This window comes from Nomascus leucogenys, chromosome 18 (assembly GCF_006542625.1).
Source record: "Nomascus leucogenys isolate Asia chromosome 18, Asia_NLE_v1, whole genome shotgun sequence".
Classification (NCBI taxonomy): Eukaryota; Metazoa; Chordata; class Mammalia; order Primates; family Hylobatidae; genus Nomascus; species Nomascus leucogenys.
The window spans coordinates 284,367-295,662 of NC_044398.1; the positions used below are offsets into that span (position 1 = coordinate 284,367).

The 11,296-nt window shown below is 62.3% G+C and overlaps 1 protein-coding gene across 2 annotated transcripts; it reads right to left on the bottom strand.

Moving 5' to 3' along the window:
* Nucleotides 1–2,537: 2,537 nt before the first annotated feature.
* On the bottom strand, nucleotides 2,538–6,833 carry FGF22 (fibroblast growth factor 22). 2 transcript variants are annotated; one of them, XM_012503443.2, is made up of 3 exons: nucleotides 6,605–6,833; nucleotides 3,712–3,815; nucleotides 2,538–3,617 (listed from the first exon to the last, which is right to left on the bottom strand). In XM_012503443.2, the coding sequence occupies exons 1-3, from the start codon at nucleotides 6,816–6,818 to the stop codon at nucleotides 3,357–3,359; spliced, it is 579 nt and encodes a 192-aa protein (XP_012358897.2). In that variant the 5' UTR covers nucleotides 6,819–6,833; the 3' UTR covers nucleotides 2,538–3,356. The 2 variants fall into 2 exon arrangements, with proteins under 2 accessions (XP_012358897.2, XP_003277020.2); XM_003276972.3 differs by having other exon boundaries at nucleotides 3,116–3,640.
* Between the last annotated feature and the right edge of the window lie 4,463 nt (nucleotides 6,834–11,296).

The window sequence follows — 11,296 nt, forward strand, 5'->3', positions numbered from 1 at the left end:
GGCACAGCTGGCAAGGCATGGGGACCTGCGGGCTCAGGGGGCCGGGGCGGTGGGTTCATCTGAGTTGCTGAAGATCCCACACTCCTGGGACCCAAGAATCAGACGATGGAGACGGAAAACGGAGAGGAGGCTTCAGCAGGACCACCTGTGTCCCTCCACTGTGGACGGCTCCTGCGCGTGGGAGGCATGTGCCCCACGCCCCCACCTGTTCTCCAAAGACTCTCGCCCTCCGCTCTGCACCACGCTCTTCACCGTGTCCCTCGACGTGTCTGCGTCAGCCCCCTTGGCCGGGTAACTCGGATCCCACCTGTCTGGACCGTGCCCAGGGCACCTCCTGGGCTGCTACCACAACGCCGTGGCGAGCCCTCCTGGTGGCCGCCCTCTGGGGTCGCAGAGCTGAGAGAAGCGTTGGGATTTCCATGACTGTGGCCACTAGGGCAGAGTGCCAGCCCTGAGGGTGTCCACATGGCAACCCCGGCACCCGCGGACTCGGCTCCTCACGAGGTAACGTGCCCGGTGCCCGAAGACGAGGTTGCATGGAGGACACCTAGGTGGGGAGGTTGCCTTGGATCGTCCTTGATCTCTGGACTGAGAGAACAAGTGTGTTTATGGCCCCGAGTCTGCGCGACAGGCTGGGCCGCCTGCTCCGAGTCACAGTCCCCCGGCCGAGCCGTTTTCCTGTTGGAAAGACAGAGCTTCGAGCCATTTTCGTGTTGGAAGATGAAGTTTTGAGTCAGGAGGCGTTCAGGGAGACGAGGCTTGGGTTCCGTGCGTCCGTGGTGGTTCTTAGGAGTTGGAGTTGGAGCTGGAGAGGAGGGCTGGGCAGGTGAGGCTTGTGGTGGCGGGACCTGCGTACTCAGAACTGGAGGGCCTTTGTCAGAGATGCTGCCGGGGTGTGCGCCTGCCTGTGAGACTGGGACTTCCCTCTCGTGGGGTGGCCAGAGGAGCAGGACCGATCAGGTTGCCCCACCCAGGCATGAGCTTCAGGGGCACTGGGCCCTGAGGACACCGGCACCCTGCTGGGGGCTGTGAGGCCGCATTGCTCGCAGATCAGACAGCAGTAAGAAGTGGCCGCCCCTAGTGCCTTTCCCGCCCCAGGAGCTGCACAACAGGAGGTGGCCCTGGTAAGGCCTGCACCCCTGCGTCCCTGGGCCCTGGCTCCTGCAGCCGCCCTCTTCCCATCGCCCTGCCGCTCAGGAGGGCTTCATAAGCGGAAGCACAGTTTGCGGCAGTTTGGGGTTGTCTTATTTTCACTGCTGGCGATTTCCTGGAGAGCCGCTGGTTTTGTGCCCCTAGGCCGCTCCTCTGTTGGGAGGCCCCCACCTCGCTGCCTGAGGACACCGGAGGTCCCCAGGTTTGGGCTTGCTTAAGCTGCTGAGTCCTCTGTGTGAACCGGGATTTCACTGCCGTGGGATGTGCAGGGCTGTATGCTCCTTCCACGCTCTGTTTTAGAAACAAAGAAACAACTGCTGACCTGTTTTTTTTTTTTTTGAGACGGAGTCTCGCTCTGTCGCCCAGGCTGGAGTGCAGTGGCACAATCAGCTCACTGCAACCTCCGCCTTCCGGGTTCAAGCGATTCCCTGCCTCAGCCTCTCAAGTAGCTGGAATTACAGGCGCCCACCACCACACCCGGCTAATTTTTTGTATTTTTAGTAGACACGGTGTTTCACCATGTTAGCCAGGATGGTCTTGATCTCCTGACCTTGTGATCCACCACCCTTGGCCTCCCAAAGTGCTGGGATTACAGGCATGAGCCACCACGCCCGGCCTGCTGACCTGTTTGTTTGAGGCACATGTTATGTTCCTGCGTGGGGTGCCAGCAAGTTTTATTTCAGCCGTGGTGACCTGTGCAGCTCCCAGTGACAACTCAAGTGGCGACGCCCTCTGACTGGCCAACGTGGGCTGATCTCCCCTCACACTGCTCACCTGGGGACATCCTGGGCGCAGCCCTGGCCTCCACCCACTCCACGCCAGCCAAAGCTGTGCCCAGAGGCCGCCTGGTGTCCCCTGGGGTGGGGCTCGCTTCTCTCTGCAGGGTGAGCAGAGGCTCTCGGGCCAGGCACGACCGTCCCTTCCCAGAGGGGTTTTCCCTGTCAGGCTGCTCAGCACCTCCCAGCAAGTGCCTCGGCCCAGTTTTCCCAGATTTGTGTGGAAGGCGGCGGCTGGGAATGGAGCCCTGGCCGTCCCCGGAGACTGTCCCCTTCACCAGGGCGATGGTGCTGTCACCCCATGTACAGAAGGGGAGACGGGCCCAGGGTGTCACTGCCTGGATCGAGGCTGCGGGGCTGGGGTGTACCTGGGCTCTTGGCTGTGACCTTTTCTCTGAGAGGCTGGAGTTTGACTCCCAGGGCTGCAGGCAGAAGTCCCAGCGGAGTCAGGATGTCAGGAGGGCGCTGGGCACAGGTGGGGGCGACCCCACGCCGACGGCCAGCCCTTTCCCCGTCCCACAGGACAGCAGCATGAAGCCCCCAGGCCTGCCCTGCACCCAGCCCGGCTCCTGCTCTCAGCCTCCGCCCTTCCTGGGGGATCCGAGGAACATGGAGGTGTCGGCCTCTGCCCATCCCCGGGGGATCTGAGGCTTATTTTGTCCTGAAAACAGTTTCAGACACCGTATGCATATTTCCCACGTCACTATAACGAAGGACCACAAACTCAATGGCTTAAAACATTTATTTTCTGGCGGTTCTGGAGGCCAGAGTCCAAACTGGGTCCCCCTGGGCTAATACCAAGGCAGGGGCAGGGCCGGTCTCCCCCGGGGCTGCAGTGGGGAACCGTTTCCCGCCTTCCTCAGCATCTGGAGGCACCCATATCCCTCAGCTTAGGGCCCTTCCTCCCCTTCACGGCCACGGCGCAGCCCATCCCCATCTCTCTCTGGCTCTCACCCTCCTGCCTCCTGTCGTGAGGGCCCTGCGAGGACACTGGGGCCCTGGACCCCCCACCCCGGATGCTCCCCCATCTCCGTCCCACCTGCAGTGCCTTTGTCCTCGCAAGGCGTTGTATTTGCAGATTCCCGGGACAGGACCGGCTTCGAGGCTGGTGTTCTGCGGCGTCTGTCACTGTCTCCCCGGCCCCTCCCCTCCCCTCCCTCCCCTCCCTCCCCTCCCCTCCCCTCCTGCCCTGCCCCCCTGACGTGCTACCTACCCTGAGCCCCTGCCTCTGCCGGGCCCTGCATGGGACATCCCCCCTCGACCTTTCGACGTCTGCGTCCTTCAGCCCGAGAGGCGCCCTGTTGGGTCCTTAAGGTCCCCAACTCAGGATTGGACCTGCTTGGTGGCCGCTGCCCCCTCAGGCTGGGACCCCCCCGGGGGGCTCCTGTGCTGTGTCCACAGCGCCCGCACACAGTGGGCACTCAGCGCTTACGGAGCCAGCGAGGGGAAGAACAGGCATGGCTGGGCCCCTCGCCACCAGCCCAGGCACCTTGGGGAGCCGCCGGCCTCTCTGGGCCTCAGGAGACCAGGATGGGCAGGAAGTGGGCGGACAGGTGGTACCGCCGCGTCTGGCCGCCTGGCCGGGGCCCCCCCCTCCTGTCCAGTGCCAGGAACATGGGCTGGCCGTGGCGGCGCCAGCGCTGTGAGGCGTAGGTGTTGTGGCCGTTCTCTTCGATGCGCTCCCGGAACCTGCAGTCCACAGTGTAGAGTCGCTGCAGGCGGGGGTGAGGCCGGCCCACCCTCCCCACCCTGCCCGCGCCGCCCTGCCCTGCCCGGCACTCACCGACCCGTAGAGGCGGCCCCGGCGGTTCATGGCCACGTAGAAGCCCGAGGACACTGCTTTGATGACCACGACGCCCACGTGTACAGAGCGGATCTCCAGGATGCCTGGGGCAGGTGGGAGTCGGGGGAGGGCCTTGCTGGCTCACAGCCGCTCACGCTGGCACTGGCTCACCCCCAGCACCGCTGCTGTCCACTGTGCTTCGTGCAGGGCCCCCAGGACCACGACAGACACCAGGAGCCCCCCCAGGACCACGACGGACACCAGGACCCCCCAGGACCACGAGTCCCCACCCGACCACGACAGACACCAGGACCCCCCCAGGACCACAACGGACACCAGGACTCCCCCGGGACCACAATGGACACTCAGGATCCCCCAGGGCCGTGACTGACACCAGGAGCACCCCTAGCACATGAGGGAGGAGCGAGGAGCAGGCGGAGGGAACAGGAAGCAGGACGGCCCCCACGAGCCGGGGGAGTGCAGAGATGGATGAGGACCCCGTGGGAGGGCCTATCAGGCCAGGTCAGCGCTGTCCCTGCAGCTCAGCCCAAGAGCAGCATCTGTGTGTGTGTGTTGGGGGGGGGCTCCCACACACCCAGAGGGACGCCAGGGGGGGCAGGAACACCACGAGGAAGGTTGGGAGAGGGTTCCTGGGATGTAGGAGTCAGAGGGGGCAGGGCCCGCCCGGACTGCTGATAACGGTCAATGAGCCAGTGACCAGCAGCACCCCAGGGAGCCCCAGCCCCGGCCCTCACGGCTCACACCACCCCAGGGAGCCCCAGCCCCGGCCCTCACGGCTCACACCACCCCAGGGAGCCCCAGCCCCGGCCCTCACGGCTCAGCTGCCCGGCCCACGCGCAGTCACTGGGTCTCTGGACTGGAGGCCGGCCTGGCAGTGGCCTGGAGTGGGATGCCGGCGGTTTATGGGACACCACAGACATGCTTGAGCACTGACTGTATGCCAGCTGTCTTACCAAGCCCGCTCAGCAGCCCACGTCGCAGAGGGGCCAGTTGAGGCCCGGGAGTGGCAGAGCCAGATTTGGACGCCATCGTCTGTGGATGGCCCTGGGGGAGCCCTGCCCCACCCTGAGCCGAAGTGTCTTGTCCAGCAAGGACCCTGGGCCCAGCCGCCACTCCTCACCCACACTCGCTCAGCCCGGCCTGGGTGCCTGCCGCTTCCTCAGCCGGGTGCACAGTTCCCCAGGTGCCCGGCCAGCTCCCTGCCACAGTGAAAGCTTCTCGGGGCAGCCTCTCGGCCCGACCTTCCAGGATACACAGGAACGTCTTTGAGGCGGTTGTTCTGGGACATCTGTGTCACCATCTCCCCTGGCCCCTTCCTCACCCTGCGTCTCCCCTCCCCTGGCAAGGCACCTCCCAACACCACTGTTCACTGTTCTGCACACCCACCTGCACCCTTGTTCACGCCATTCACTGTTCTTTTTTTTGTTTGTTTGTTTTTTTGAGACGGAGTCTCGCTCTGTCGCCCGGGCTGGAGTGCAGTGGCGCGATCTCGGCTCACTGCAAGCTCCGCCTCCTGGGTTCACGCCATTCTCCTGCCTCAGCCTCCCGAGTAGCTGGGACTACAGGCGACCACCACCATGCCCGGCTAATTTTTGTATTTTTAGTAGAGACGGGGTTTCACCCTGTTAGCCAGGATAGTCTCTATCTCCTGACCTCGTGATCCACCGGCCTCAGCCTCCCAAAGTGCTGGGATTACAGACATGAGCCACCGCACCCAGCCAACCGTTCACTGTTCTGTGCACCCACCTGCGCCCTTGTTCACATGTCTAACTGCTGCGCGCCTCTGCTCTGGGAGCCCCAGGAGGGTGGGCGTCTCTGTCACCACTGGGTCCCCCGTGCCGAGCACAGCACCCACAAGGTGTCTGATGAGTGACCAGCGAATGCACGAAGGGCAGGAGAGCCCTCAGTTAGCCCTCACCCCCATCACCGTCCAGCAGGGGAAACCAAGGCTCAGAGAGAGGCGGAAACTGTCCCAGGTCAGGCAGCGGAGCCAGGCCTCTGCCCCGGCCTGAGGCCACCCCGCCTGGCCATGCTGGCCACGGATGGACCAGCACATCCAGTCCCCCGTCCGCCCTCGTCGCGTGCGGCCTAATGAGGGCCTTGGCGCCCAGATGAAAGCGCTGGGAAGGGCAGGGAGTGATTACCTGCCCTAATGGTGGTGATTCAGGCGGCAGCCAGTGGACCCAGGCCCCCTTCCCAGCGCCCCCTGCCCGGCGGGGACACCGACTCCCCTGGCATCCAGGTACCCACATCTCTTGCTGTGCCCAGCCTCTCCTCTTGCTCCTGACATTCCACAAACACTGAGGGCCTACCGTGTGCTGGGCAGGCCCTGGGGACAGAGACGCCTGCTCCGTGAGGTCCTGGGCCCTGTGGGGACCCAGCTCCGCCACCCCTGTCAGTGTGACCCTGGGGCAGGTCCCATCCCTTCTGTGTGCCTACTTGTCCTCACCTGCCAGATGGGGTGTCTGGGAAGAAGCAGAGGGGGCCCCGACTCAGGCAGCCCTGACTGGATTCTGTGATGTCAGGAGTCCGAAGGTCAACCCCACCCCCTTCCACCATGCAGCTAGGCCTGCCCCAGCCCCTCTGGAGCTTCAGTTTCCCACCTGCAGATAGGTGGCCCCACCCACAGGGTTGTTCCACACGGACGCTTCTCTGCCCCTGAGCCGGGTCCCCCGCTGCAGCCTTCGCTTTAACAGTCCAACCCTCCCACCAGGCGGGCTGCACCCATCTCACAGACGGGGGAAACTGAGGCCAAGGCTGCACAGAGGAGCCTCCGGGATTCCCCCGCGGGCGCAGGTCACCGTGATGACGGCGGCCGCGTTGCCGTCACCCGCAGCCCCCCCACCCCAGGCCCCCGCCGCCCCGCACTCACTGTCCTGGCCGTGGCGCCAGCGGGTGCCCTGCACGCGGCCGCCGGGATCCACGCGCAGGAAGAAGTGAGTGGAGGAAAAGAGGCGCCGCCAGCGCACGTCGCCTTCCAGGTGCGGGTAGCTGCGCGGTCCCCGCGGCGCGCTCGGGGTTCTCGCAGCGTCCGGCGCCCGCGCCAGCAGCAGCCAGGCCAGGCCCAGCCACAGGCGGCGGCGCATGACCCGGCACCCGGTTCGCCGCGCGCTCGTCGCTCCCGGGTATCCGCGGCTCTGCCTTCGCGCGGCGGGGCCAATGGGGCGCCTCGGGGGCGGGGCCGGGTTCGCTGGGGCGGGGACGCCGGCCAATGGGGTGCCTCGGGGGCGGGGGCTGGGTCCACTGGGGCGGGGCCAGGCCAGGGCGCCGGCCAATGGGACGTCCCGGGGGCGGGGGCCAGGTGCACAGGGGCGCGGCCTTTCGGGACTCCGCGCTCGGCCTCCGCGCGTGTTTGTCTTGCGGGGCGTGTCCGTGAGTCCGCCGAGTCTCCGGGCGGGCTAGGACCTCGAGTTGCGGGGGTGGGAATGTGAGACGTGGGCCGCAGAGACCCGGAGGGAGACAGAGACAGAGAGACGGCGGCAGTCAAGAGACACAGGGAAGATGACAGGGGGAGACGAGAGAGACACAGAGACGGGCAGAGGCGCAGATGCTGGGGGACAGAGATGGACACGGGAGGTCCTGCCGCGTGCGTCAGCCGCGGGACCAGCCAGGCTCCGGGGCATGCCCTGGCGGGGCTTCTCTCCCCGCAAATTGTAGTTTCCTGAAAGCCAGGCCCACAAGGGTGTGGGAACGAGTGGGTGGGTGGGCAGGGGACGGCTGGGGACGTGTGTTTGGGCAGGTAGGTGGGCAGGAGGGAGGATAGCCACGTAGAACTGTCAGTAGCCTGATGGCGGGGCACGTCGGAGGCGGCAGGAATGGGGCGGCCCCGTTCACACCCACACCTGCTCCTCCCTTAGAGCCACACCCCAGGCCCCACGGGGAACCACCCAGCAAGGCGGCTGGCCCCCACCCCTCCTCTGCCTGCCCCATGCCCTGGGACCCAAAGGTGACCACAGTGACCCTCACAGACCCACAGCCAAGCGGAGGCATTGACAAGTGGGGAAATCGAGGCCTGAGAGGGGCAGTGACCTCCGCTGCGGGGGCACAGCTCCCAGCAGCCCAGTCTTGGTCCTGCGGCCACAGCCTCAGGTGGCACCCACCTTTAAATGGCACCAGGGTGAAGACATGGCGACCCGCCTGTCCTGCCGGGGAGCCCTCTGGAGGGATAACCGGTCCGGCTGGATGCCGGGATGCCTTCCTGGTGGCTCAGGCATCTCCTGACCCTCTCTTCCTGGCTTAGGCAGGTCACACAGAGGGTGTGGCAGGTGCCACAGTCTCAGGGCCAGGGGTCCCCATGGCTGAGGTCCAGCCTGGCCTGGCTTCCCACACTAAAGCCCTGTGGCCAGCACCCCAAGCTTTGGTTCCGCCTCTGTAAAATGGGCCAGTAAGAGGGGGAAGACAGTGAGACCCTCCCCAGAGCACGCTGGGCAGAGGGCGCAGCACCAGACACTGAAGTAATGTCCACCGCCTTCCCGCCAGCAGAAGCCCAGCTCTTCCCTTCCTAGAGTGTCTGTCCCCGCACCGCGGAAGGGTGATCTGAGGGCCCTGTGAGAAAGGATGGGGATGGGACCCACAGCGGGGAGACTGGCCCCACCCCAGGCGTCTGAGTTTCTTTAATGACACCTGGGAAACCACTCTACACCACACAATTCACCCACTTACACGGTACAGTTCAGTGATTTTATTTTTTTATTATTGTTTTGAGACGGAGTCTCGCTCTATCACCCAGGCTGGAGTGCAGTGGTGCGATCTCGGCTCACTGCAACCTCTGCCTCTCTGGTTCAAGCGATTCTCCTGCCTCAGCCTTCCGAGTAGCTGGGATTACAGGCACCTGCCACCACGCCCAGCTAATTTTTGTATTTTTAGTAGAGACGGGGTTTTACCATGTTGGCCATGCTGGTCTCAAACTCCTGACCTCGTGATCTACCTGCTTCTGCCTCCCAAAGTGCTGGGATTACAGGTGTCAGCCACTGCACCCAGCCAGTTCAGTGATTTTAGTACCTCGCAGAGTTGTGCAACCACCACCACTGTCTAGTTCTAGAAAATTCCATCACCGCAAGAAGAAGCCCCATCGGCTGTCCTTCCTCATCCCCTCTGCCAGCCCCCGGCACCCACACATCCCCTCCCTGCCTCTGTGGATGGGCCTGTTGTGGACATTTCATATAAAGGGGATCCCATGCTGTGTGTCCTTCTGTGTCTGGCGTCTCTCACTGAGTGTGACGTCCTCAAGGTGCACCCACGCTGTGGCTGGGGCAGAACCTTGCTCCTTTTCATGCCTGTAATCCCAGCTACTCGGGAAGCTGAGGCAGGAGAATCTCCTGAACCCAGGAGGCGGAGGTTGCAATGAGCCGAGATCACGCCACTGCCCTCCAGCCTGGGCGACAGAGCGAGACTCCGTCTCAAACAACAACAACAAACACCCATCAGGGCTGGGCTGGCTCACACTGTATTCAGTGGTCTCTTCCTCTTTGTAGCCTCTGTGGTTGGCCCAAAGGTAAGTCCCCACCCTGATCCCCAGAACCTGTGACATTTGCCTTCTTTGGAAAAACAGTCTCAATATATTAACGCCATGAAGATCTGAACGACATGGAGAAGATTGTCCTGGGGCGTCCCAAACGCAGTCACAATAGAGAGACAGGAGGAGATTTCACACAGGCAGACGAGGAGGCTGCAGTGCGACCACAGAGACGGAGATGGGAGCGATGCGGCCACAGGCCAAGCACGTCTGGAGCCTTCAAAAGCTGGGAGAGGCAGGAAGGAGCCCCGGGGCCTGTGGAGGGAGTGAGGCCTCCACACACCTTGACTTCAGCCCGTGGTGCTGATTTTGGACTTTTCATTTCCAGAAATGAAAATGAACATTGCTTTAAGGCACCAAGTTTGTCGTAATTTGTCACAGCAACTCCAGGGACCTGGGCCATCCCCTTCCATCTAGCGATTCTCGACTTTGTGGGGTTTGCTTGGTTGGGCTTTGTTTTGTTTTGTTGTTAGGGTCTCACTCTGTCGCCCAGGCTGGAGGGCAGTGGCGTGATCTCGGCTCCTCGCAACCTCTGCCTCCCAGCTTCAAGGGATTTTTCTGCCTCAGCCTCCTGAGTAGCTGGGATTACAGGCGCCCACCACGCCTGGCTAATTTTTGTATTTTTGTTCGAGATGAGGGTTTCACTATGTTAGCCAGGCTGGTCTCCAGCTCCTGGCCTCAGGGGATCCGCCCGCCTCGGCCTCCCGTAGTGCTGGGATGACAGGCGTGAGCCACCACGCCCGGCCAGACCAGACATGGTTTCCCACTTTTGATGGTGATATTAAGTCTCTCTGTAAAACTTAAGCAAGAAAAATAATTAGTGTTGTATTTATTAATTTATTTTTAAGATGGAGTCTCGCTCTGTTGTTCAGGCTGGAGTGCAGCGGCGAGATCTCAGCTCACTGCAACCTCCGTCTCTTGGATTCAAGCATTTCTCCTACCTCAGCCTCCCGAGTAGCTGGGATTACAGGCACCCACTACCACGTCCGGCTAATTTTTGAATTTTTAGTAGAGACAGGGTTTCACCACGTTGGCCAAGGCCGGTCTCGAACTCCTGAACTCAGGGGATCCGCCAGCCTCAGCCTCCCAAAGTGCTGGGATTACAGGCATGAGCCACCATGCCCAGCCAATATTGTATTTATTTAATACAGGAGTGGTGGAGACAGATGTAGTTACAATAAATGGTGGGGCTGGGGGGTGACGGCGGCTACAGAGTTGCGAGGCTGCAATTTGGGCAATGACCTGTTTCAGAAACTGTTATCTTATTCCAAAACCCAGATTAAGTTCTTTTTTTCTTTTTTTTTTTTTTGAGACATGGTCTCGCTGTGTTGCCCAGGCTGGAGTGCAGTGGCTCAATCACAGATCACTGCAACCTCTGCCTCCCGGCTCAAGCAATTCTACATCTTCCCACCTCAGCCTCCCAAGTAGCTGAGGCCACAGGCAGGCGCCACCACAGCCAACAAAATTTTTTTGTAATTATTTGTAGAGATGGGGTTTGGCTACATTGCCCAAGGCTGGAGTGCAGTGGTGCGATCTCGGCTCACTGCAACCTCCACCTCTCACGTTCAAGTGATTTTCCTGCCTTGGCCTCCTGAGTAGCTGGGATTACAGGCACAGGCCACCACGCCCGGCTAATTTTTGTATGTTTAGTAGAGACGGGGTTTCACCACGTTGGCCAGGCTGGTCTCAAACTCCTGACCTCACGTGATCCGCCAGCCTCGGCCTCCCAAAGTGCTGGGATCTCATCAAATAGAAGAAAAGACTAACGCATAAGGAATGGTGAAATAGTTCACAAGTCGGTTTCCAACCAGGTTTCTGGCTCTGCCCGCCTGCAGGGGTGCAGGGGGTGTCTGTAGGTCTTGGCATACCAGGCCCAGCTGATTCAGGGCCAGGCAGGTGACCCCAGCAGTGAGGTCTGAGGTCACAGCCCGCTGGGGCACCCTGAGGTGGACTGAGGCAGGTGAGGGAGGGTGCTGCTGTCGAAAACATTCCCAGCCGGTGGCATCAGTGCGCCCAGGCAGGCGTGGGCAGCAGCGTCTGGAATGTGCT

Bases quoted from the DNA above. Each gene is read 5' to 3' on its own strand.
- FGF22 (XM_012503443.2), bottom strand. From the start codon at position 6,818: ATGCGCCGCCGCCTGTGGCTGGGCCTGGCCTGGCTGCTGCTGGCGCGG. The intron at 3,816-6,604 runs GTGAGTGCGGGG...CACCTGCCCCAG, and splicing joins CTGGCGCCACGGCCAGGACA to GCATCCTGGAGATCCGCTCT. The intron at 3,618-3,711 runs GTGAGTGCCGGG...TGTGGACTGCAG, and splicing joins GGGGCCGCCTCTACGGGTCG to GTTCCGGGAGCGCATCGAAG.